The 27,481-nt window shown below is 39.4% G+C and overlaps 2 protein-coding genes across 8 annotated transcripts in view; one reads left to right on the top strand and one right to left on the bottom strand.

Annotated features, from left to right (window-relative positions):
• cyth3a (cytohesin 3a) overlaps window positions 1-13,277 on the top strand; it is a 70,493-nt gene extending 57,216 nt beyond the window's left edge. For all 4 annotated transcript variants that reach the window (XM_060840203.1, XM_060840205.1, XM_060840204.1 and 1 more), the window contains exons 6-13: window positions 2,324-2,404; window positions 3,431-3,543; window positions 3,801-3,949; window positions 4,790-4,901; window positions 8,517-8,593; window positions 9,946-10,017; window positions 10,733-10,887; window positions 12,611-13,277. In XM_060840203.1, coding sequence (XP_060696186.1) covers window positions 2,324-2,404; window positions 3,431-3,543; window positions 3,801-3,949; window positions 4,790-4,901; window positions 8,517-8,593; window positions 9,946-10,017; window positions 10,733-10,887; window positions 12,611-12,683 — 832 coding nt within the window. In that variant the 3' untranslated portion in view covers window positions 12,684-13,277. The remainder of the gene's footprint in view (window positions 1-2,323; window positions 2,405-3,430; window positions 3,544-3,800; window positions 3,950-4,789; window positions 4,902-8,516; window positions 8,594-9,945; window positions 10,018-10,732; window positions 10,888-12,610) is intronic.
• Window positions 13,278-19,745: 6,468 nt separating this feature from the next.
• Window positions 19,746-27,481, bottom strand: part of usp42 (ubiquitin specific peptidase 42) — a 111,868-nt gene continuing 104,132 nt past the window's right edge. For 3 of the 4 annotated variants that reach the window (XM_060840579.1, XM_060840581.1, XM_060840582.1), the window contains 3 exons: window positions 24,509-24,612; window positions 23,335-23,400; window positions 19,746-21,034 (listed from right to left, as the gene is read on the bottom strand). In XM_060840579.1, coding sequence (XP_060696562.1) covers window positions 23,362-23,400; window positions 24,509-24,612 — 143 coding nt within the window. In that variant the 3' untranslated portion in view covers window positions 19,746-21,034; window positions 23,335-23,361. Of the gene's footprint in view, window positions 21,035-21,983; window positions 22,034-23,334; window positions 23,401-24,508; window positions 24,613-27,481 lie in introns of those variants that run through there. The other variant, XM_060840580.1, reaches the window with a different exon arrangement.

Genomic DNA, 27,481 nt, shown 5'->3' with positions numbered 1-27,481 from the left:
TGTTATAGGCTACAGTAGGAATTTATATATGGGTTAGCTAATGGTTCTACCTGACATCAGGTCGGTGCTGTGTATGTAGTGAGGGAAAGTGTATTTTTTAGTAGTTCTTGTGCAGCAATAGTTGTGAGGGTTGATGTGGAGATGGATAGTGTTGATTTTTTAAAAATGTAATCCTGGTCTTTTACACCATAGTGTTTTTGGAATTTATTCAGGTTTAGATTTAAGCAACATGCTCGTCCATAACAGCACAAGTTAGGAAATGTACTATATTGGATATTACTCACTGAATAGGTCAGTTACCCTCCTTCATTTCTGTGAAGATGGTTGAGCTCACTGGGTGGTTCTATCATTGATAGAACCTCTGACTTCCTTCCATAAAGGGCCTTAATGAGCCAGGGGGGATATTTGTATGTTCCTTGTCCACTTTTGTGGCAAAAGTCTTTAAGTGTGACTGGCTTAAGATCTGGAATACATTGCCAGAGAGCACGCTAGAGGCAGATTCACCTGAAGAGATTTTTCTCAGGTTACAGGGAGGAGACTAGATGAGTTGCTCTTTCTGTAAGTGAGCATAGTTAGAACTGGTAATGCAATCATTGTATGATTCTATGAAATCAGTCTGTGCTGAGACAGCAGACTGAGTATTTAAGACAATCCACAATTGCTTCCATAGCTTAAAATCATAGATTCCCTACAGTGCGAAGCAGGCCACTTGGTCTATTGAGTCCACATTGAACCGTTAAAAAGCATCCCACCCAGACCCACCCCCTTACCCTATCCTTGTAATCCTGCAGTTCCCATGCCTAATCCACTTAGCCAGCATATCCCTGGACACTATGGGGCAATTTAGCATAGCCAATCCACCTAACCTGTACAGGTGGAAACGCAGACACAGGTAGAAACTCCACACAGAAAGTTGCTTAAGGGTAGAATCAAACCATGGTCCTTGGCGCTGAGAGGCAGCATGGCTAACCACTGAGCCACCGTGCTGCCCAGTTCTTGTGAAGCGGCCTTGCTCTATTCTCCTCCATTACATAATAGAACAATCTATTAATAAAACTTGTTAAATCAGTTGACTTGAGGTGTATGGAAAAAGCGACATGCTTTGGAAGCATTTTCTCCTGCACTCCTCAAAACAGAATTGCAAGAATACCAAATCCAGTTAGCAATTGGACATGCAATCAGCATTTTCATATCATATAACGTAGATTGTCGATCCCTTTGAGATTGTGCTCTTGCAAGTCCGTTCTAATGAGTGTAAGATGAAGAAAAGCTTCGACAACATGCTTTTTTCAGCAAAATTCTCAAGTACTGTACTACCAAGTGTCTAAAATCAATGGAGGGTATGTTGCATTTTTTGTTCAGACCCTATGGCGGAAGCAAACTTCTCAACACATTTCTAGGTTTTAAATTGTTTATACATGTTCTCAAAGGGTGTGCAGATGCTTGTGTTAATAGTGATTAGGAAGGAACATTTAATATAGAAGCTCCATTACACTCTCCCCTTGTTATTACACACATTCACTATCCATGATCAGGATTCTCGCAGGGTTGGCCCCAAACCTGATTTCCTCCGACAACTGACAGGTCCCGATTTTTGTGATTCTTTGCCGTGGATTTGGGATATTGATGATTGCACTATTTGGTTTTTTGTGTTATTTGTGGGAGATCTGAGCCCTTATCCCCCACAGATAACAAAGATTTGGTGTACACTGTTTGTTTCCACCCTTTTCAAAGAGAATTTTAGAGGTATTTAAAAATGAGTGGCTTTGATAAGATAAATGGGAAAGGATTTTCCATTGATAGGACTGGTTGGTATCCAGGACACCCAAGTTTAAGGAAATTGGCTAAGAACTAATCTGGGGAAGAGGTATTTTTATTTACACACCCAGTTGTGATCTAGAATGTCTTAGAAGCAGGTTTAGTCTCAACTTTCTCAAGGAAAAGATAAACATTTGAAAAGAGAATTTTCACATGAATGTAGGTTTGCTCGCTGAGCTGGAAGGTTAATTTCCAGATGTTTCGTCACCCTGCTAGGTAACATCTTCAGAGGTCTCCAGGCGAAGCACTGTTCAGGATTCCTGCTTTCTATTTGTGTTTGGGTTTCTTTGGGTTGGTGATGTCATTTTCTGTGGTGTTGCCCAGAACCTCCAATTTGAGTTACAAATCTTCTCAAACTTGCTAAGAATTTTCACATTTGTGGGGAAAGAGCTAAATGAACTGAGACTATGAACAGGAAAATTCAAAGCCAGCACATTTGGTCAAATTTGTTAGGATTTATTGCAAAGATATTTAATTCGTTGTGTATTTTCTTTCCTCGTTGCAGAGATGAATTTAACCTCAAGGTTCTTCAAGCATTTGTTGAACTTCATGAGTTTGCTGACCTTCATTTAGTACAAGCTTTGAGGTTTGTGTCTCCTTTTCCTACAAGTTTAGCATTAAAGTCCAATGCAAAGGCATCCACATTGAGCTTACATATTCCCAAATACAGTGCCATTTTATTTTATAGCTTCCTGTGTATATTCTTCTCTCTAAATACTTGAGATATGGTGAGGAAGAATGGGAACAGAATGGGCATTAGGTACGAACTTGGCTTAGTGAATAGTGTTCCAGTCCCCTGAATTGAAAGGTTGTGTGTTGAGGCCCCATTGCAAGACCTGAACACATGATCCAGACTGACTGTTCTGGTGCAGTATTGGATCAGAGAATAACCAAGGCTCCACCTGCCCCTTTCAGGTGGACATACAGATCCAGGACAGTGCTCAAAATGAGCTGGACAGCACCTTTTTAGTATTTTGCTGACATTTAACTCAGCTAGATGTTTTTAGTTATGTTGGTCATTTTGATGGAGCTTGCTGTGTATAATTGGCAAGTGTATTTCCTAAAAAAACAATGAATGCACTTCAAAAAGTACTTCATTGGCTTGTAGTGTTTTGGGGTATCCTGAGGTGATCAAGACAACTCTGATTAGGGTACTGCTTGTGTGATTGTTTGAGGTTATCTTTATGTTGCTTTTTCAATGAATTAAACGGGATGTATTTTGAATGTGGCACTGCAATGGAAGCTATACTCCGATAACTTTTATAACACTTCAGCAAAATGTTGGGAATTTGGATAATGTGTTTAATAATTCTGTCCTGAGGCACCAATAACTACACAAATTGCATTCCACAGATCATTGAGTTTGTAGTGTGAGTAGGAGGATGGATTTGTATACTTTATGCCAATATGTTGAGTTTTTAAACAATGAACACTTGATAGGATGTGCAGTAATATTTTTGTCAGTGATTGCTTCAAGCTGTTCAAGTAGCAAGCAATGGAACAATTTGTAGCACTCGTTGAAATCAATAAGCACTTGGCACCTCTTCAGTCAGAGCTTAAAAGCTTATAGATCCAGGCACTTACAGCTGTCCATCTTGTTTTTATCCGATAGGCAGTTTCTATGGAGCTTCAGGTTGCCAGGTGAGGCACAGAAAATAGATCGAATGATGGAAGCATTTGCCTCTCGATATTGTCAGTGCAATCCTGGGGTGTTCCAGTCAACAGGTTAGTTGTATTAAATCCATAAGTAGCGTGTGGGGGCAGTGCTGCAGTAATTTCTTGCTTTTGTTTTTTCTTTAACACCCTTCTGGGTCTTGCCTTTGTTTTACTTTTGTCCTGAGAGCTACGGAAAGCCACGAGTGATTTATTTTAGGGGAGAGTGTTGAAGTGTAACCTTTAAATTAAAATAGTGAAAGCTGAATGTGCAAGGGTGAAGGGAATCATGGAGCATGTGCTGACTTCACTTTTCTTTCTCCCCACAGACACTTGCTATGTGCTTTCATTTGCCATAATTATGCTAAATACAAGTTTGCACAACCCTAATGTGAGGGACAAACCTGCAGTGGAAAGATTTATATCCATGAATCGGGGCATTAATGAAGGAGGAGACCTCCCAGAGGAATTGCTAAGGGTGAGTGTTTAGACAAAACTCTTTCAAGCCTGCACCATCCCCACCAATAATGAGAGGTTAGCACTTCAACCTAATGAGTCAGAAAGAGATGGGCTAAAAACCTACTGCCGAACTTCAGCACTTGATGTAGGCTGACTGTCCAACAATATACTGCTGTCAGAGGTGTCATTTCTGATGTGTAAATGGCCATGCCTGCTTTCAAGGTAAGAAGATCCAGTTGTGCCACTCTGAGGAAAAGCAGGGCAACAAATAACTCATCATTTTAGCTCTTGCAACTTTAGTTTCCTCTTCAAAAGTAATGTGCTGTGAAAAAGTGAGCTCAGATTGGAATGATTTAAGTATTTTACCAGTAAATGATGCAAGCATTCTAGAACTGAGAATTTATACTAGGGTTTTTTTCTGGAAAACAGAATACCATGGAGTAACCTGCAAAGGTCTTTTAAAATTATGACGGAGTTTGACAGAGTAATCTAGAGATGCTTCCACTCAAGAGGAAATTGAAATCTAGAGGCCAGTAATAAATCCGATAAGAAATTCAGGAGAAACTTCCTTATTGTGAGAGAGTGGTTAGAATGTGGAACTTGCTATCACAAGGAATATTTGATGTGAATAGCATGGTTGGGTTTTAGGGAAAGTTGGATAAATGCAGAAAGGAGAAAGGTATAGGAAGTTGTGCTGATGGGATGATATGGGAGGGTTGGAAGAGGATGAATGGAACATTGGTATAAACCAGTTGAAGCAAATGGCCTATTTCTATGTTGTAAATATTTTGTAATTCTTTGTAATTGAAGCATGTGCATTAGATTCATGTTAATGTTTCTTTTTCCCATCCTTCTGCAGAACTTATATGATAGTATTAAGAATGAACCTTTCAAAATCCCAGAAGATGATGGGAATGATTTGACCCACACGTTTTTTAACCCTGATCGAGAAGGCTGGCTATTAAAATTAGGTTAGTTTGGCTAATCGTATTCTATACAATATTACAGAACATTTGAGGTTTGTTACCTAAGCCTTATTTCAGCTTGGTTGGACTCGAGCCAAAGTCCAAAATCTAAACACAGTCCAGTGTAGTACTCAGGAGGTGCTCCACTGATGGATACGACAGTAAAACAAGACCCTTTCTGATCCCTTGGATCAAGTTTCAAAAAGTGCTGCATGAGGGATGAGGAAGTTTCTTTCTAATATCATGGGCCAAAATTCAATCCTCAAACAGCAATCCTGGTCACACCTGCTGTTTGTTGGAGCTTCTCCACAGAGAGAGTGCAGTGTTTCTTTCTTTGTGACAGTGAAACTCTTTGGAAATCTTGGGATTCTGAAAAACACTTCAAATGGAATGTAATAAAGTGTCTTTCACCAATGGGGTGGGGTTCTCCAATTGTGTGAGAAGTGTGCTAAGCTTGTTGATTTCCATGGAAGGTCTGTCAGGAGCTTCTGCACAGCCAAGTGGAAATCCTTCTGCTATGATGTTCAAATTCAAAGTTCCCACTTATGTCTTGGGGCTTCAGCTGTGCTACTGGGATAAGGCACTCTAGAAGTCTCTGTACTACTGTGTGGAATGAAGAGAGGTTAAACTCAGTGTAATCTGTGGACCTCTGCAGTAGTATTGGTATTATACTGGGTCAGGTCAACCTTGCATGAGAAATGCTGAGAGAACATTTTAAATAGTTTCATTGTCTTGTTTTTGCTGCTTTCATTCGACTGGAAATCTATCACTCTGGCTTCTTATCTGGGTCAAAATCCTCTAAGTCCCTATCTAACAGTATTGTGGGGGGGGGTCATATCATAGCAATAGTCATCACATCCAAATGGGAATGAGTTGATGAAATTATCAGTTGCACAAAAAAGGTAGCAGTGAATTGCCTAATTCCCATCTACCTTTTTCATTTTAATCAGGGTGATATTGGGTTTTGGAATTCTTTCAAGTTTCATTTCCTATGTATCTGCTGCTTTCCTAAATGGTAATGCCAAAAGCTCTCAGGGTGCTATTAAATTGCCTTACCATGTCTAGCACTGACACATATTAGCATTGTTTATTTCATCCCTGATGTGTCTTCTGTTACACCATACTGTCTGACTTTGACTTTGTTTTAAAAAAATTACGTTTCGAGTGTCTATCTGATTGCTAGTGCATCTAATTCAGACCTGAATACTTCATATGTTGACCGCACCCAGTGTCCTAAAGAAAAACACTTGGGCATTAACTGTCACATGCCCCAGAAGACTCTTCAGGATAAATAATGCATGAGAAATAACTACTACAACCTTGATTTTTGTCTGGAAATCTACTGTAGGTGGTTTTTCTGTTTATACAAGAAGGTTCTTGTATGTTGTACATTGAAAGGATGTTAAAATACAATGACGCTGATTTACAGTTCCATTATTCAACAAATATATTGGATAGTGGTGTTAGAAACATTATTTATAAACATAAACCATTTGACTTAGTGCTTTTTTTTTCACAATACTGAAGTGAGTTGCATGGTTGTTACATTTGTTGACTGCTTCAACTTTTCACATACAAAGCAAGTGGCACTTTCAGAGTTATGATTTGTACATGTCTCTTTTTCTTGCATTATTTGTGATTTTTCTATTGATTTGTGTGTTTGTTTGCTCTAGTTTTTTTTATAAAATTGGCTTAAATGTGCCTTCTTGTTTTCCTTATGGCCTATGACCTGTCACCTTTCTGTTCTATGACTGGCTGTCTCTGCTTATTCTGCATTAGGAGGTACGTACCAGAGGAGCTTCCAGATCCTCTTGACTCGTTTGCATTACTTAACTTCAGTTTTTCCTTCCTTTTTGTATTTTTCTTTTCTTTAATAAGTTGTTGTTGTGAAGTGCCTCCTGCGATAACACTTCACTGTGTAGTTGCAATTTCACCGAGATCTGATCCGCTTTCTGCTGTACACCTACAATATTGCTCAAGGATTGTTAGCATCTTCATTGATGAAACTGTTTTCTTCTCAACTATCTTGCCTGCACCAGTACTGAAATATGAGATGAAGTGGACGTTTCATAATTCAAACTAATCTGTATCTGATTTCTCTCTGGTCCCATAATCAAAGGTACAGAATGTTGTACTGAGAAGATGAGCATTTCCTTTTCCTCTATACAAGAGGCTGTTGTTACCTCGCAACAGGCACTTCATATTTATACTTTGGGCAGTGTTTGCAAATCTTATGCTGTTGACAGGCAATGTTAACTTATCATGTTCTAAACGTTAGCATTTTCATTGGCTGTTTTCTCTTTGACTGGAGCCCTGTTAACTTGTCTTGAAGGATGCTCCTTCATAGATCTTGATTGCAATGATAAATATTCTGGCCTGTCATACCCTTCAAGTAAGATGTTTGAAGATAATTTTTAAAATAACCAAATCTGCTGCCTGCTCAGAAACTGGGAAGGATAGAATATTGCATGCTGATACTGGGTTCTTCATGGTTAACTGTAAGTTTGCAGATCTGTAAACAGTTTATGGTTTTGTTTTGCACAAAGTGTAAATAGCTTTCTGAAATTTGTGCCAATTACTACATTTCATTGCACACTGGAATGTAGCTGACAACTCAGCCCTCATTATTCAGAGCATATTCTAAGAATCTTCTAGTTCTAAAAGCATATGTCATCCTTGTACTTTAGAGAACAAGACTAAATCTTTAAATCTCTGCTTGAAAGTATTTTGTCCAGAATTGTTTCTCTTATTGAAGGACATTGAATCTCTGTTAAAACCTCAAAGTTATGGCTTTGCTAGTGAACAAGGAGAAATCCTTTCAACTAGAAGTAGGGCCAGAATTAGCACGTCTATTGGCAAAAACAAAATGGGAGCAGAACAGTTTTTTAATGCTGTAGATTATCATCTGGAATGAATTCCTACTAAGGAGTTGCAATCCAGTCATAAATACCTTCTGTCCCCAAGAAAAGAACACTGGTTGAAATATAAGGTAGAGTTAAGATTCTAGGTTGCTATCTACTAACTCTACATGTGTTGAGTTAATGTGGTAAGTTTTGTTTAGTGCTGCAGCTCTTTGTTCACCAAGTTTGTTTTTGCTTCTTTGTAACACCCAGATTCTGATCAGAACCACTATTCACTTGTCTCGTTGTAAAATGGCTACAGATGTTAGTAAAGGAAAGATTGTTTTCTCCCCTCTAGCTCAGAAAAAGATTTTTACAAGGATTTAGTGAAGATCTATTAGTAATTAGATATGCCAAAACATCCTGGAGATTTGAATTAGGTTCAGCTGGTATAAATATTCTTTACTGAATGTTCAGCGCATGAATAAAAAAAAATCAGGTTTTCTTCTGGGGAAATGTGGCCCCTCTGCAAGTTCACCATGTTTTTCAAAAATAACATTTATGTGCCTCTTGAATGTGAAGACGGAAATATGTATAATGCCACAGAGGATCACTTGTGGACTTAAACAGATGGGATTTATAACAAGAATATTTGAACTGGTTTAATAAGTCATTGTGTGGTAGGAAAAGAAAGTATGAATGTAATACATTAGTCATCTGAGTTTTAAGAAAAGTGCTTTAAATGTGTTTTATAATGCTTCTAAAACTTAATTTACATCAGGAGGAAGAGTAAAAACTTGGAAACGTCGATGGTTCATTCTCACAGACAATTGCCTCTATTACTTTGAATACACAACAGTAAGTTGTCTGAGTTTGTGGACTAATACATTATTTATACTAATAGATACTTAAAGCTAACCAGTTGCAGTAATTGTGTCAAGACTGATGAAATATTTAGGTGCAATAAAGATTTGGGAGCAGGAGTGGGTCATTCAGTAAGATCATGGAATCTGCTTGCCTGTTTGTACCATATGAATTTAAAGACTGTGCCTTCGCTATCTTCTGCAGAAGAGAATTCTATAATGAGCTTCATTTCTTTTTCTTGTACCTGCACACTCACTTGAAATAGTGTACTACTTTTCTAGTCTTTTTGCCAAAATAAACAAGTTCACATATCCCCACCTTCTACTCCATTTGGCATTTTTTTGCAGACTGAATTAACTTGTCAATATTCCTTTGCATATCCTCTGCCTCCTCTTGACAACCTCTGTCTGTGCTCTCTACATATCCTTCTATAGCCTCTGATGGATTCTCTCACTTTTTCTCTGTCAGGTTCTGGACTACTTCCTCCTGCTTCTTGAATACTGGTGTTGCATTTTCCAATCTATATTCACCTTTACAGAATCTAAAACCTTTGAACAAAGCTTTGTTATTGCCCAAACCTGCTCCGTGACATTGGCGGAAAGATTTGAGGAGAATACATTGCCATCTTCATTTTTCAATTAGTTTTCCTTATTCATTATCTGGATTTTTATGCATTACCTGTGCGCACTTCCTTCATCTAGCATTTACTCCTGTCCGAAAGCAGTCATGATATGTTACTTCTAACCCCATACAATGAATTCTTGTGGGCTTACAATAGGTTTAGTAGGACATTGATAGAAGTTGTTGTCAATTTTAACCCTAGTAAGTTTAATTTTACAGAGCTAATTTCCATCCTAAATATAAATGTGCAAATGTGGGCGGCACAGTGGTTAGCACTGCTGCCTCACAGCACCAGAGACCTGGGTTCAATTCCCGCCTCAGGTGAATGACTGTGTGGAGTTTGCACGTTCTCCCCATGTCTGCGTGGGTTTCCTCCGGGTGCTCTGGTTTCCTCCCACAGTCCAAAGATGTGCAGGTCAGGTGAATTGGCCATGCTAAATTGCCCATATTGTTAGGTAAGGGGTAAATATTATGGGTATGGGTGGGTTGCGCTTCGGTGGGTCGGTGTGGACGTGTTGGGCCGAAGGGCCTGTTTCCACACTGTAAGTAATCTAATCTAATGCTCCTGTCAGTGATGGTATAACAATTATCTCTGCGTACAGAAGTGAAGCGGTTATACCAATGTTGCATGGTATGCAGTGTAACCCACTGAGCTGAGTAAGTGTACTCGAATCCAAAGCGCTGGTGTTGTATTTTGAAATCCTTAAAATAATTTATCATTACAGGACAAAGAACCTAGAGGAATAATTCCTTTAGAGAATCTCAGCATTCGGGAAGTTGAAGATCCAAGAAAACCTGTGAGTAAGCTTCTTTCTGAATACATGATTCATTTACATTGCATACCATGTGTGAGAGTAAGAATTTGGAAACCACAAAATTAAAAATGCTGGTTTAGAGGATGTATTTTCAATTAGTCTTAACTTAATTACCAGACTTGAATGAATTTTAATCTCAATTGCTCTCTCTCAGGTACCTGATAATTCAAGAGTTAATATTTAATTCATGCCTGAAATCCATTGCTGTACCCAGACAAATGAGTAGAGAGTTTTGCCAATGCTTTAAACATATGTTTCCCTCCAGTTTTAAATCCTGTTGATTCATTCTTTTCTGGATAAGAGTACAGAGGAACCTCTATTATCCAGCATTCGATTTACCGAACGAAATACTGTCCACTCGTGTCCTTCGGATAATTGAGGTTCCTCTGTAATATTACAGAGTATACTTGCAGAACTGTAACTAAAAATGAATAATTTTGAGAAGGGGAAGGAAAAGTGACAAAATTGAATTTACTGACATGAACATCTAACCCATGTAACATAATTCATGAGATGAAAAAGGATGGGGACTTGCAGTACCGCGTTGGCATGCTGAAACTAGATTTGTGTTCAAAGCCTGAAAAGGACTTGAATACTCAACTGTCAGATTCAACAGAAGTGCTACCAGCTGAGTTACAATAGACTGTGCTATTGTCAGTTACTTGCTGTTTTAACATTAGACTGTTTTTTCCCTTAGAACTGCTTTGAACTTTTCAATCCCAGTCACAAAGGTCAGGTAATCAAAGCCTGCAAGACTGAAGCTGATGGTCGGGTAGTTGAAGGCAACCATGTGGTTTACAGAATATCTGCACCAACACCAGAGGAAAAAGATGAGTGGATAAAATCGATCAAGTATGTATAAGTTTGGATGGATATTCTTTGTCCTCAGTAATGTGCAACACTTGGCAAAGAGAGTTAGACATGCTAAGTTTGGCATTCCTGTGTTTACAAGAAACTGAATATTATTTTAGCCTTGTGTATATCGCATTAATTGATTTGTTCCAGGTCCTTTAATTTTTTTAAATCACTAGAAGAGCCACAGAGGGAGGGAAATTACTGTTAGATCATTCTATGAGGTTAAGTGTTACTCAAGTGTATAATTGTAGATAGATTACAAAAATAATAAACTGGCTGCAGTATGTGACTAATCTGCTTGGGACAGCATCCATCTTATATTTGGTTCAATACTCTGCTACCTTTACCATTAACAGTTCTGAAATGGCCACAGAAACTTGACTGAAAATGTGTTGCTGGTTAAAGTGCAGCACGTCAGGCAGCATTTAAGGAATAGGAAATTCAGTGTTTCGGGCATAAGCCCTTCATCAGGCTTATGCCCGAAACGTCGAATTTCCTGTTCTTTTGGATGCTGCCTGACCTGCTGCGCTTTAACCAGCAACACATTTTCAGCTCTGATCTCCAGCATCTGCAGACCTCACTTTTTATAGAAACCTGACTGAATATCAGTTATGAGGACTAAGTGATTTCATTTTTAAGTAGCCTGTGCAAAGATGCTATTACACATCTCTGGAGCACTTGGGAATTGAATGGGCTCAATCATTACCACTGCAGTACAAAAGCCCTTCAAGGTATGAATTCAAGACTTGTTCAGGTCTAATGGATTCTATGTAGCTTAAAAATAGGTCACTCAAGGTACATTATAATAAAGGCGTTACTGGTTTAGTGTATATTAATAGGTTCCACCTCTGCCCTGTACAGGACAATGGTGGAGAGATTATGTGGGGAAGGGGGGGGGGGTGGGTTTAGGGTACAACCCTCTGTGGAACTCCTGGAAAAGTGTAGGGAAGGTGGGAGACTATGCCTGTTTAATCACTGTAAACAAAAGACACGATCACTGTTGAAACACGTCTTTGATGTAACGTCTCTATTGGGATCTAGAGATCTCCTTCGGAAAATCGAGGTTCCTCTGTAGCAAGTAGCCAGTAAAGTCTAGTCTCCCTATTTTGATCTTTGAGGGTGTTCTTTTGTTGTTGATGTGTATTGCTTTGATATAAACAGTCTCATTGTTTCCTAGACCACTGAAATTTAGATTTGTAGGCTTAGCAACCCTTTCAATACTATTTCGCTGCAAATGTTAAACTCCTGCCTCTAAATTTTGACACTACCTTAATAACTAGTTTTCTGCAGAGACAAATGTATGGTCAAAGTATGTTTTTGTGACCACTTTATCCATCTCGCAATAGTACTCTTATTTGGTATCACCAATGTAAATCTGTGTTTGCTGGCATCTGCAATTGCAGGCAGCTATGCATGGGTGCTAATTTAGGAGCGTACAAAATTCCAAATACAATATCAAGTATCCAAATCCACTACTTTCAGTGCTGGAGTGAGAGGGTGGGATGAAGAAAGCTGAGAAGCCAGAGATGGAGGCATGAGCTGATTCTATCTATTTTATACATTCTTGTGAAGGCACACTGCAAAAGACAATGGACAGTGGCCTCTCCTCCTCAAGACATTGAAGGTAACATGCAGGGGTTGCCAGAAAAGCTGCATCTTGATGCTTAACTTCTCAAAATCTGACATGGACGAACAGATAATTGCTTTTTCTTTTATATAGAGCCAGTATCAGCAAGGACCCATTCTATGACATGCTGGCCACTAGGAAAAGAAGAATTGCCAATAAAAAGTAACCCTGCACAGACAGACGAGCCCCGAGGTGCCTGTTGGTGCTGAACCACATACCAGTCTTTGGAAGCTTTTTAGAACAAAATGAAGGAAGCTACATAAACTCCAAAAAGGAGGATGGTTTATTGGGCATTCTTCTGCCTTGATCTTTTTTAAAAAAAGTGTTAAGACAGGACCTTCAACCAAGGTAATGTGCAGCTGTGTGAAATTCTGTTACTACAATTTAAAAAAAAATTTTTGCACAAATTAGTTTCTTTCGAAGGGTAAATATGACGCAGCACATCTGACCCAGCTGGCCTGAGGCCAGAGTGCAGGTGGTTGGATGACTTTTTTTTGCATAAACAAGTTAGCTGCATCTACACAAGGAAAACAATTGTTTTTATCAACATATTTTTATCAATTTATATTCCAAAACTGTAATCATTAATTTGAAAATTAAACAACTGTAAAATACTTTAAATATTGCTAGAATGAGTGAAACTATATAGAAGAACATTAATCATTCTTGTTACAACAGCCACAAATTAGTGTTGTTCTCATCAAGAATGATCATAATTTAATATATAATCTGCAGTATAACATGGTAATTGTATATTTATTTTCTTAGTCTAATTGCAAAATGTTTGTATTGTAATTGTTTTAAAAAAAACTAATGCTTTTAAGTTATGTGTAAATATTGTACAGATTTCATGTTTTGTTGATAACTAAAATATTACAATGCTTAAGATTATCAATGGCCTGCAGAAATAAAATCTATTATAATTGGAAAATGGGTCTGTCTAGAAAGTGTTCTTTGATTTGAAAGTGGTAAAGAAATAGCAAGTTAAAGATGCCACAAGGACCATGACAAATCTGTTTGCGCTGGACCCAGCGCAATCAATTTATTGTTGGATTCTGCCCACTTTGTACATGATATATAGTGAAGAACCACCAGATTTATTTATACAATATACAGAGGACACTATTTATAAATTGGTGCATTTTAATTATATCATGACTGTCTCTTGCAATTAACAGGATATCACATACCTGTGAAACGCAGGGGCGGCACGGTGGTTAGCACTGCCAGAGACCCAGGTTCGATTCCAGCTTTGGCGACTGTGTGGGTTTCCTCCCACAGTCCAGGGACATGCAGCTTAGGCACATTAGAACATAGAACAATACAGCACAGAACAGGCCCTTCGGCCCACGATGTTGTGCCGAACATCTATCCTAGATTAAGCACCCATCCATGTACCTATCCGATTGCCGCTTAAAGTTCGCCAATGATTCTGACTCTACCACTCTGGGTAAAGAACCCACCCCTGACATGTCCCCTATACCTTCCACCCTTCACCTTAAATTTATGTCCCCTTGTAACACTCTGTTGTACCCGGGGAAAAAGTTTCTGACTGTCTACTCTATCTATTCCTCTGATCATCTTATAAACCTTTATCAAGTCACCCCTCATCCTTCGCCGTTCCAACGAGAAAAGGCCGAGAACTCTCAACCTATCCTCGTACGACCTATTCTCCACTCCAGGCAACATCCTGGTAAATCTTCTCTGCACCCTCTCCAAAGCTTCCACATCTTTCCTAAAGTGAGGCGACCAGAACTGCACACAGTACTCCAAATGTGGCCTAACCAAAGTCCTGTACAGCTGCAACATCACTTCACAACTCTTGAATTCAATCCCTCTGCTAATGAACGCTAATACACCATAGGCCTTCTTACAAGCTCTATCCACCTGAGTGGCAACTTTCAAAGATCTATGTATATAGACCACAAGATCCCTCTGTTCCTCCACCTGACTAAGAACCCTACCGTTAACCCTGTATTCCGAATACTTATTTGTTCTTCCAAAATGGACAACCTCACACTTGGCAGGGTTGAACTCCATCTGCCACTCCTCAGCCCAGCTCTGCATCATATCTAAGTCCCTTTGCAGCCGACAACAGCCCTCCTCACTGTCCACAACTCCACCAATCTTCGTATCATCTGCAAATTTACTGACCCACCCTTCGACTCCCTCATCCAAGTCATTAATAAAAATTACAAACAGCAGAGGACCCAGAACTGATCCCTGCGGAACTCCACTTGTAACTGGGCTCCAGGCTGAATATTTACCATCTACCACCACTCTGACTTCGACCAGTTAGCCAGTTTTCTATCCAATTGGCCAAATTTCCCTCTATCCCATGCCTCCTGACTTTCCGCATAAGCCTACCATCGGGAACCTTATCAAATGCCTTACTAAAATCCATGTACACTACATCCACTGCTCTACCCTCATCCACATGCTTGGTCACCTCCTCAAAGAATTCAATAAGACTTGTAGGCAAGACCTACCCCTCACAAATCCGTGCTGGCTGTCCCTACTCAAGCAGTGTCTTTCCAGATACTCAAATCCTATCCCTCAGTACCCTTTCCATTACTTTGCCTACCACAGAAGTAAGACTAACTGGCCTGTAATTCCCGGGGTCATCCCTATTCCCTTTTTTGAACAGGGGCACAACATTCGCTACTCTCCAGTCCCCTGGTACCACCCCCGTTGACAGTGAAGACGAAAAGATCATTGCCAACGGTACTGCAATTTCCTCTCTTGCTTCCCACATAATCCTAGGATATATCCCGTCAGGCCCGGGGGACTTGTCTATCCTCAAGTTGTTCAAAATGTCCAACAGATCTTCCTTCCTAACAAGTATCTCTTCTAGCTTACCAGTCTGTTTCACACTCTCCTCTTCAACAATACGGTCCCTCTTGTTCGTAAATACTGAACAAAAGTACTCATTCAAGACCTCTCCTATCTCTTCCGACTCAATACACAATCTCCCACTACTGTCCTTGATCGGACCTACCCTCGTTCTCGTCATTCTCATGTTTCTCACATACGCATAAAATGCCTTGGGGTTATCCTTGATCCTATCCGCCAAGAATTTTTCATGCCCTCTCTTAGCTCTCCTAGTCCCTTTCATCAGCTCCCTCCTGGCTATCCTGTATCCCTCCACTGCTCTGTCTGAACCCTGTTTCCTCAACCTTACGTAAGCCTCCTTCTTCCTCTTTACTAGACATTCAACCTCCCTCGTCAACCAAGGTTCCCTCACACGACCATTTCTTTCCTGCCTGATAGGTACATACATATCAAGGACACGTCGTATCTGCTCCTTGAAAAAGTTCCACATTTCCACCACATCCTTCCCTGACAGCTTATGCTCCTCAAATCCTGTCTTATAGCATCGTAATTTCCCTTCCCCCAATTGTAAAATCTACCCTGTTGTGCGCACCTATCTCTCTCCATAACCAAGGTGAAAGTCACAGAATTGTGGTCACCATCACCAAAATGTTCACCCACTAACAAGCCCATCACTTGTCCCGGTTCATTACTGAGTACCAAATCCAATATGGCCTCCCCTCTGGTTGGACAATCTACATACTGAGTTAGAAAATCTTCCTGGACACACTGCACAAACACCGCCCCATCCAATCTACTTGATCTAAAGAGCTTCCAATCAATATTTGAGAAGTTGAAGTCGCCCATGACTACAACCCTGTGGCTTCTGCACCTTTCCAAAATCTGTTTCCCAATCTGTTTCTCCACATCTCTGCTGCTATTGGGGGCCTATAGTAAACACCCAACAAGGTGACTGCACCTTTCCTATTTCTGACTTCAGCCCATACTACCTCCAAAGGCAGATCCCCCTCAAACTTCCTTTCTGCAGCCGTTATACCATTTCTAATTAGCAATGCCACCCCCCTCCTTTTTTACCACCCTCCCTAATCTTACTGAAACATCTGTAACCAGGAACCTCCAACAACCATTCCTGTCCCTCATCTATCCACGTTTCCGTGATGGCCACAACATCGTAGTCCCAGGTACCGATCCACGCCTTAAGTTCACCCACCTTATTTCTGATACTCCTTGCGTTGAAGTATACGCACTTGAGCCCATCTCTGTGTCCGCAAGTATTCCCTGTCAGTGCTACCTTCTCCACAGCCTCCCTACATTCTTGGACATCCTGACAAACAGCTAGCTTACTTGCTGGACTACAAGTCCGGATCCCATCCCCCTGCCAAATTAGTTTAAACCCCCCCGAAGAGTGCTAGCAAACCTACCCCCCAGGATATTGGTGCCCTTCTGGTTCAGGTGCAACCTGTCCTGTTTGTACAGGTCCCACCTTCCCCAGAATGCAGTCCAATTGTCCAAATACCTGAAGCCCTCCCTCCTACACCATCCTTGCAGCCACGTGTTCAACTGCACTCTCTCCCTATTCCTTGCCTCACTGTCACGTGGCACCGGCATCAACCCAGAGATGACGACTCTGTCTGTCCTAACTTTTAGCTTCCAGCCTAACTCCCCGAGCTCTTGAACGACCTCCCAACCCCTCTTCCTACCTATGCCGTTGGTGCCAATGTGTACCATGACTTCTGGCTGCACACCCTCCCCCTTAAGGATTCTGAAGACACGGTCCGAGACGTCTCGGACCCTGGCACCCGGGAGGCAACAAACCATCCGAGAGTCTCGCCCATGTCCACAGAACTGCCTGTCCATCCCTCTAACTAGAAAGTCTCCTATAACTAGCGCTCTCCTCCTCTCCCCCACACCCACACCCACTCAAATACCAATCACTTACCTTCCCGACCAGCTCTGCGCTCCAACCTCACTTCTGCCCAGCTCGCGCCGCTCTCTGCGGTGAAAAGTCAGGGTTAAATGCAGAGTAATGGGATAGGGGAATGGGTTTGATTGGGTTACTCTTCAGAGAGTTGGTGTGGACTTGTTGGGCCAAGTGGCCTGCTTCCACACTATAGGGATTCTGTATATAAAAATCATAGTAATATTTGAATCATATAGGTTTTTGGATTTTTAAGCTAGTGATAGATGGGAAACTTTCAACAATTATCATAGGTAAATTTATAAAATGGAGGATCACCGATTTTGTTTTCTTGCTACTTCTGTATTCACTTGATTACTCAATGCAGATTACAGTTGGTTGTTAATGTATGAATGCTGTAATTTGCTTTATAAATCATGGCACTTCATGTAAAACATTTCAAAGCACTTCACACAATGAATTACCATTTGAATACAGAAATTTTCTGTTAACCTTTTGAAATAGATGCAGTTTTAAACGAATCAAAGTAAAAGGTTACTCTGGCCATCCAGAATTTAATATATATTGGAAAATATTTTTAACCTATCCTTCTGAAATAAGGTACAGCATAATTGGTAATAGACAAATTTTATGGCCCTGTACCTATATACAAAACCAGCCTTTAGTGCCCTTAAAGTTGAGTCAGCAATTTAATTTTCAAATGCATTAATTTACTCATTTCTAATCAAAATATGCTTCAGAAAAACATTTGGAAGACATAAACAAATTTAGTGCAATCAGAGGCCTAGAAATTTCAACTTAGTATTTTTTAAATCAAAGCTTATGGACTATTAAATCTGCTGATTTTTAGACCTTTATCATACATTATGATACAGTTCAACTTTTTTGCAATTCTACATGCTGGTGCTGTTCCTTGGTAATCAGTATTATATTCCCTACCTTTGGGAGTAGTCCTTTTCTTTCTTGAATGTAGTGTAGCTTCTAAATGTAGTACAGTTGGACATGGGCAACATCAAAGGATTAAATTCCATTGGTGACACTTTCCTTCTCTCCATCCCTGCTCCACTCAGATCTTTGTTCTGGCAATGTTCCTGTTCTTTCAGAAGGTAGAAGTGGTTGAGACCAAATTGACACAATGCTAAACGATAAATACACCAATGTGGAAGAACAAGGCAACACAAGTTTATGCCTGTGGCCTCCTTAACTAATTCAGAATAATTCAGATACTAGGCAGTACTTGAATGGAGTATCTTGGTACAGCATTACATATCAACTTAAAACCCCTTATTACTCTATACTTGATTTCAATTGCTTACAGCTGCTTAGGTTGAGAAGCTTTGTGAATGATTACATGTTAATTCTGAGTATCATGTTATCAGATGGATGAACTAGTGGATCTCAAACTGTCCAGAACCTTTAACATTCACTGGCAGGGTCGTTCACAATTATTGTAGGCAATTTCAAGTCTGATGTAGAATGGAGACTGATTGCTCAGTAGAAATCCTTTTGTTGGACATTCCTACCATGCAAGTTTGGCATCAGAAGAAGCAGTTGTGTAAAGCTCTTTTGCTGAGATATCAAAGATGCAAAGCCTGTTCTGAGTGCAAATATGCAACAAGAGTATTTGTGGCAAGGGAGTATTCATGACACTGGCACCTGAAGTCAGGATTTACATTGCCAAGAATATCCTATATCCATGGACCACTAAGAATTAAATTATACCAAAGAAAAGTAGCAAACTCTCACACACCTTAAGCCAGCCAATTACATCAAAGCCTGCTTTTGAGTTTTAGTCCCTAATCTGGCTTTTGGATAGACTCTTCCAAAACAAAAAAATTGCAAGTTGTCATAGAAATGCTTTAACCATTAAGGAACTCCAAAAGTTGTTAGTGTTGCACACAGTTAAATATTAGCGTTCTGGTACTTCATGTCAACAAAAAAATAAAGTTTTATCTGATGGGTTGTTGATTGTTTCTGCTTTAACTATCTAAAGGGGTAGTCTGGTTGGGGGTCATTCCTCCAATAGGGAAAGACAAAATTATTTCTGGAAAATAATTTTTCAATTAAAAAATGTTACATCAGAGACTGTTAGTAAACTCAAAACATTTTAACAAATATCTTTTGTGCTCTTAAATAAGACAGGCAAGGCTTCTACCACACATTTGTGTATGGTGAGTCAGGCAGGTCTATGCATAATCTTTGACTTGTGTGGAGTTGGTAAAATAAAAAAGGGCAGCTGTCCATATCCCTAACTAGAGTCTGGACTAGGTAAGGTCATTAGAGCACGGCCAGGAGATTAAGGTTTCGATAAAGAATGGAATTTAGACAGGACTGTCATCATTTGTGGAAATGTAACCCAGAATGAGCTGGTTTCTTTAGAGGATTGACCTGAGATATTGGAAAGCATCTGTGTGCATGAATCATGGATGATAATGTGAAAGCAAATGCACCAACACGTTGTGTTGTATACACATTTCTTTTCAGCTTTACTTCATATTTGTACATTCTACAAATTTCACATGCTACAGTACAATATGGGCAGATGGTGGATTGTCCATCCAAAAAGTCTCTTGACCAACCCAATTAAACTTAAACATATTTCAGTACAGCTCTGAACCACACACACTTTTATAAGAATCACACGGATTACATTTTTGTTTTCACTTGTTTTCCTGATACAGGACCAAAGTTGAAATAGCTGGTATCACAGTTGAGTGTGTCTCAGTTTTAATATTAATTTACAGGGTCATTCTTGTCTGTAACTAGAAATACTTAAAGTGACTTTTTAACCTGTAAGTAAAAGGGTAGGAAGCACTTAATGTGCAAGAAAAGGCAAATGCTGCATTAGAAATAAAGCCCAGCATAAATGCAGTCCAATGTCCTTTGGAATCCTTCAGGCAGTGGATTAATTTCTTTAAAAGGTCAAGATTAAACAATACTTTCGAGAAACAATATGTACATATCAATAGTTTTACCCTAGGGAACATTAAAAGAAGTACAGTCATATGAAGTGTGCACCAATTTAGAGGTGTAATACTACAAGAGTTTAAATTCTAAAGCTCTATTATTGCATAAATTATAACTTAAAATATGAAAATACAACTAAATCACATTTTAAAATTAAAACTTGAGAACTGGATCAAATGCTCCGAGTTCAAAACTCTAGGTTATGTACTTTTGAAAGTCATTAAAAAATTTCTAGTTCAGACAGTAACTTAGGATAGAGAAGTCACTAAGGATTTCAATCAAACTTAAACTGTTCTCTTATGACTACTTTGTTCTTGAAAAACTTTGGATTCATCAAAATTTAGTGCTTGGTTTATTCAAACAAACCAATGATTTCACAGTCTGTTGCACTATTCTGGTTTTCAAATAGCCATTTCCTGGTCCTTTTTTTTGCACCAGTTTGCACTCGATATTTAACCACTAAAAATGACACACAACACGAGTAGTAATCAAACCTGAGTCTGTGGCTGAGCAGCATTCGAGTCTTTTAAAAAAAATTCCAGGGTGACCATTTATAAATTACAGATATTTATACAGTATTTGTACAGTGTTCATCAAGGAACAGAAACTAACAATCCATTTCGGATTTTTCACTAAATGTGTAAAAAAAAATTCCCCAAGAAGAAAACGACAGTTTTCCCACCCGGTTGGTAAAATTCTGTACAGTATTTTAAAGAATAAAGCACCATGTTCTGGATAGTGAAGTGAAAGTTCTTTGAAGATTTCATCTCTTGCAGAAATTGTTTAACCTAGTCATTTATCTGAAAAACAGAGAAAATGACATAATTAGACTTGGCATCAACTAAAATTAAACCAAGTTTCCCTACTATCCACACACCAGGGCTCTTTGTGAGCAGTGAAGAATTTTGCTGATTAGTTATAAGCACATGAATATTTTCAGAATATTGTTCATGAGTTATGATTGATTGTTGACTCAGCCAACAATGTAAACTCAGCTAATAAAATCTGGATCTAATGACATAAAACAATTACAGATCTTGCTGACTGCAACATGCCAATAGTGCAAAAAACAAAAACAGCAAAACTAGGGAGGGAGCTTCTCATGTGTCTATCAAAGTACAGATGTGTCAACTAACTAGGAACTTTTAAATAAGTAATAGTGTTGTTTATTGCAAACACTTTTTTAAATTGCAAGGAACTAAAGGCATTCACCAAATTTATTAATAAATAGAAACAAAGTGCAGAAAGTCTGTTTAATGGAGGTTAATAACCAGAAAAAAGGGAAACACTTGAATCAACAAATGGTCACAAAAGTGACAATAAGTTTGTAGGGAACACAAATACAAAATGAATTATTTAGTACTTGAGATCATTGAGAGAAGGTAAAATGTTCCGGGGCAGGGAAGGAGAAAGAATACGATTTCAGATGTTGCAGTCATGATTAGGTAACGTAGTTGAAGATAAGCAAGATTTAGGGACTATGGGATGGTCTAACACAGTAAATCCAAGAGAAATTGATTAAAAATTTAACAGATCATTAAGTAACAAGAGCAACAAATTACAGGAAAAAATAATTCAGAGCAGCACCCCATACCAAACATTTAACAATGTGATAACTTATTTAAAATTAATGAGTAGAGAGTCATCAGCAGGAATACTGACCAGTTAATTTTGTTTTGCTGCTTGTCAATTTGTTTTTGAAGTATTTTATTTGTATCTGTAAAGATGACGCATAGCGAAGAGACTGTGGCATCATGTATGAAGAGAGCCTGGAAAAGCTTAAGTTCTTTTCCATTAAACTAGAGATGGGAAGTGCTGTTTAAAATTATAATTCTTTGGATGACATTATAATCATTTTGAATGGTAATCAGAAACTACATGGCATAGATTTAAGGTCATCATGAGGCAAGAGGAGAGATGAGCGGAGGTTTTACACAAAACATTGTTAAGACATCATTTTTTGTAAAGCTATTAGGGTTTTTTCCCCACCATTGGATAAATATTTACAATAGCATTTCAGAAGCCAAGGGAATGGGACACAATGGAAGCAAAGGCAAGCAAAGAAAAAAAAACTTGAAGATTCAACCTCAAAAACCCAATCAAACACATCCCTCAGCTTAATCCCATCTGATGATTCAGTTAACTCTAAACACTAACATGTTAAAATTTCACTTCAGACTTACAAAGCTTGCCTGGCTACTTCTATGATACCTTACATATTGTATCCAAAATTCTAAAGTATTTTCTGCACCAGCCTCAAGTAATTTAATCATTTGGATATTTGAATAATTAGGCAGTGTCAAATTTGTACCTTCCAACTTTAAAGAATATTTGGACTACAACTGAGCAGTCTTCATCCATGGTTCCAATACTTCTAGAGCTATGAAAATTATTCAAAGATTAATTGTTTGGTTCCTTGAAGATTCTAGGCGACATCTCATCTTCAGGAATCTTCAGGATTCTTAAGCTTTCTAGTTTTTACATAGAATACTTTTTCTGTTTCTGAACACCTAGGCTCATGAGCAATTATTGGAATCTGTCTACAATCTGTCCTCCGTTGGGAGGAACGAAGATTCCACTTGCTACATCATCCTGACTTTCATGTATCATATTTCACACAAATCTTCTCCTTCATCTTCAATCTACTATTAATATAAACTTAAGGCCTCATAGGCCCTTTGTTACTAACCAATTGTCTTCAGTTAGTTCTTAGATTCCGTCTGACTAAATCTTTCTTCTCGGCATTTGTTTAAACAATTCTAAAAATTTGTTCCAATCTCTTATTAAACACCAGTCAAAACCATACTGTTATTTAATCTTTTAATAAAACTGTTTTTCCCCCATTCTGGCCACTTTATGGCCTGAAATAGCACAGATTTACTTCTCTTCTATTTTAAAGTTTGGTTTGGTGATTAATTTTCCCCAATTATCAAAACATTTAAAACTATACTTTTACCAGTTCACTGTTTCTAGTTCCAGCTTTGACTACAAAATCCAAATTTTACAAGCCCTCAAGATAATCTCATATTCTGGTACAAGAATTCATGCAATTACATAAACTATCAAAGATTCATGAATGTACAGTTTTTAAATCACTAACCTGAATTAAAATTTCTCACATGCAGTTTTAGTGGGCTTTCTGGTCTTCAGATCTCTTTTCATCAGTCTGTTTAAAAAAAGTAACAACCCATTTCATTTGCTCATGATTTTCCCCAGTCATGGCCCGGAATTAATGCAATGTGTGCAAGTACATCAATTCATGAGAAACTTCAAATAATGGTACACAAGTAAGCTTTTTTAAAAAAAAACTAAGTCTGAAGGGTCATTAACCAAATGATTGCTTCTCGGGGAATTTAAAAAAGCGTCAAAGTTGGAAATTGGAACATTTGCACTTAAAGGTAGTCCCCAAGTTGTGAATGTGTTCTGTTCCCAAGTCCGTTTGCAAGTTGGAACACGATGCAGGACAGCAAAAAACAGCTGTTTGTAAGTACAGGAAATGTTCATATGTCGGATATTTAAAGTTACACCCCTGTATTGGATTACGTTCTTAAATACAAACCTTTCAAAGTCAGACATTTGTTAACCGGGGACCCTGTGTATTTCTCATCACCTTTGAGCACATTGAACACAATCTCAGAAGTGAAAGAAAATATTTTCAGGATACTGAGTTAAGAGCAATTTAAGAAAAAAAAATCAATAGCACTGCCTGGTGTTCTTCCCATGCTGTCAATGATTCCATTGGGGATCTGTCCCCACATCTCTCAGTCTTAAGCACAGAAGACTGAGGATTGAGAGATCCAATGGGGCAGATGGAGATAAATAATTACTTCTGGTGGCAAAATTGAGAATGAGTTGACATTTTAAAATTAAAGTTACGCTGTTTGGAGGAAACTAGAAATTGTTTTTTTCCCAATGCTATGAATTTTCTTAAAGCTATAGCAAATATATTGGTGTGGACTTGTTGGGCTGAATGGCCTGTTTCTGCACTGTGGGAATTCTATGGATTCTGTGTGGAGTTAAGGTATAGATTATTAATGATCCAGTTGAATTGTGGAGCAGTTAAGAGGGATTAAATCACCTCTTCCAGTTCCCAATTCGTGGAGGTAACATTATGTTTAATGTTCTCGCTAATTGCCACTTAGCAGATAGGGATTTACAACTTATTAGTTTTGTTTGTTGCTAAGCTGAATAATACACTCAAAAACATAATCAATTTCAGACCATCACAAGAAATCCAGTGGGAAACAAAAAGTAGTAAATAAATGTGTGCTCACCTTCCATCGTGTAGTCTCCCTAAAGGAACCAACACTAGTCAGATTGTTCCTATTGTCCGCTGAACCAAATTCTTTGTAGCCATGTGAATAGTGCTTTTCGTGTACTAGCAATAAAAATCACAGTAAAATTTGCTTCAGTTATTAAAGCATGTAGTCAGCTTTCAAATGTTTAATTAACTCAGTATTAGAACTTGCAAAAGTAATGCCATATAAAAACAGAACGTGGGTTAAAATGGCGCAATCCCTTGGAATTGTCCTCGTGTTTATAGATGAAGCATAGACAAGCAAAACAGTCAGCTCTTCAACTGAGAACACCATACTGGGAGGGGAACAAGGTTAGTGTGCAGGTGGCCTATTCTTCAATCTGTGCAGTCGATATGCCAGCAATGCTAAACGGAGTATTGCTGTATCATTTCAAATTATTTTCTAAATTTTGAAAGTTTAATTGGAATACCTAATTTCATACTATTGCAAAAATGAAAAGATATAAAGATTATCAACAATATTGTAAAATAATTTCAATAGGTTATTGGAGAACAAAATTTCAGTGTGTCTTTCAACCATAGCTCTTAGCAACAGCTAAGTTTTAATAAATTCTCCATTTGAAAAAAAAGCTAAATAAACAGCTTTAAATTCTAATCTTATGGGGAGTACAAATTAGCCAAACCAGTTCACTGGCTTAGAACCAGCCACCAGTTTGCAACAGCGTATAGAGTGACAGAAGGTAACTATAGAAAAATTATTTAAGTGAAGCTCTGTTGCCATGTCACCAATGTAGTAATCAACAAAATAGGATTAGAGTGTAATTTAAAGCTCCTGCCAGTGGAGGAAGTACTGTAGATTTCTCGCAGTGCAACCTGAGGGCAATAGGTCATTTCAAAAGCACAATAGGCAACATGGCTTTCTTTTGCTAAAATAAAACAAAAACCCGTGAATGTTGGAAATCTGAAATAAACAACTTGTTGGAGAACCTCAGGTCTGGCAGCATCAGTGGAGAGAAATCAGAGTCAGTGTTTTGAGTCCAAATGATCCTCCTTCAGAACTGAGTGTAACTGATTTCTTTTTTTGGGGGTGGGGGGGGGGGGGGTTTAAAGGAAGACAACAGCATTTGATAGGTGGACACAGCCCAGAGGGAGAGAAAGCCAGTTAGACAGACAAATGGGTGGATAATAGTAAGCCAAATAGAATGAAAACCTGATAATAAAGCCATAAGTTGGTGAAAATGGGATGACTGGGCCGAAAACAGCCCATGTTTGGGGAGGGGGAGGGGTAGGGGTGTGTGTCTGTCTGTCTGTGTGTTGGGGGGGGGGTACAGGACACGCCTCCACACCAGTTTTTGTTCAAGACCAAAAATTACTGATTTCTGAAGGCTGCAGGATTCCCAAGCAAAAATTGCACTGTGGAGGACTGCATACCGAGGAAGTCAATCTGGGTGTTCCCCAACAGGAAGCTCCGAATGAATCAGGACATACAGAATCTGCTAAAAACCAGATGTGAGGCCTTCAGATCAGATCAGGAGACCCACTCAAATATAAGGAATCCAAGTATGATCTTCGCAGAGCCATTAGGACAGCCAAGGACCAATGCCAATCCAAACTATAGACCCAGATAGACACCCCGTGATTATGGCAAGGCCTGAATCACATCACGTATTCTAAAAAGAGACAGTGCAAGATAGCAGACGAGGACATATCCTCCCAGATCGCCTCAACGCCTTCTGTGCTTTGAGCAGAATTTTGGCAGAGAGGTAACACCTATTCTGACAAAGTCCTGACGAACCTATCCCAACAGCCTCTGCATCAGAGGTCAGATCAATTTTCCTTTGTGTGAATCCAAGGAAAGTGATGGGACCAGATGGAGTACCAGGCTATGCACTCAGAGCATGCTCAGATCAATTGGCAGAGGTCTTCTCAGACATCTTCAACCTGTCCCTCCAGCAGGCCAACATCCCTGCCTGTTTCAAGAGGGCCGACATCATCCCTGTGCCCAAGGCAGCTCATGCAGCATGTCTCAATGACTACCACCCAGTGGCCCTAAACTCAGTGGTCATGAAGTGCTTTGGTGGGAATGGCATCAATCAATTCCAACCTCCCCACTACTCTTGAACCACTCCAATTTGCCTATTGGACCAACAGATCCACGCCAGATGCTATATCACTTGCCCGTCACTCATCCTGAGAACATCTTGACACCAAGAACAGCTACGTAAGAATCTTACTCTGACTACAGTTCACTATTGTCCCCTTCAGGCTGATTACTAAACTTAGTGATCTCGGACCAAGCTTCACACTCTCTAACTGGATCCTCAGTTTCCTGACCCACAGGCCACAATCAGTGAAGACTGGGAACAATATTTCATCCTCACTAACACTCAACACTGATAGGCTGGAGTGGGGGTGGGGGCAGAGAGGGCAGGAAGAAGATTGCAGGTTAGGAAGGCGGTGCTGAGTTCGAGGGATTTCAACCACAAGGGATGAACTCAGATTTCTCCAGTTTCCTCATTTCCCCTCCCTCCACCTTGTCTCAGTCAAATCCCTCGAACTCAGCACCACCTTCCTAACCTGCAATCTTCTTCCTGACCTCTCCGCCCCCTACCCCCATTCCAGCCTATCACCCTCACCTTGACCTCCTTCCACCTAACGCATTTCCAATGCCCCTCCCCCAAGTCCCCCCTCCCTACCTTTTATCTTAGCCTGCTGGACGCACTTTCCTCATTCCTGAAGAAGGGCTCAGGCCCGATACATCGATTCTCCTACTCCTTGGATGCTGCCTGACCTGCTGCACTTTTCCAGCAACACATTTTCAGCTCTGCATCATCAATTACCTGACTAATGCCATTTGTAAAGTTCGCTGATGACACCACCATAGTCGGTTGAATCTCAGATGGCGACGAAACAGTCTATATATGGGAGGAGGAAGACCTGGAAAAATGGTGCACTGAGAACAACCTAGCTCTCAATGCTGGCAAAACCA

Source organism: Hemiscyllium ocellatum, chromosome 20 (genome assembly GCF_020745735.1).
Source record: "Hemiscyllium ocellatum isolate sHemOce1 chromosome 20, sHemOce1.pat.X.cur, whole genome shotgun sequence".
In the NCBI taxonomy this organism is placed as follows: Eukaryota; Metazoa; Chordata; class Chondrichthyes; order Orectolobiformes; family Hemiscylliidae; genus Hemiscyllium; species Hemiscyllium ocellatum.
Note: the sequence above shows the minus strand (reverse complement) of the source record. Positions and strands in the feature narration are given on the sequence as shown.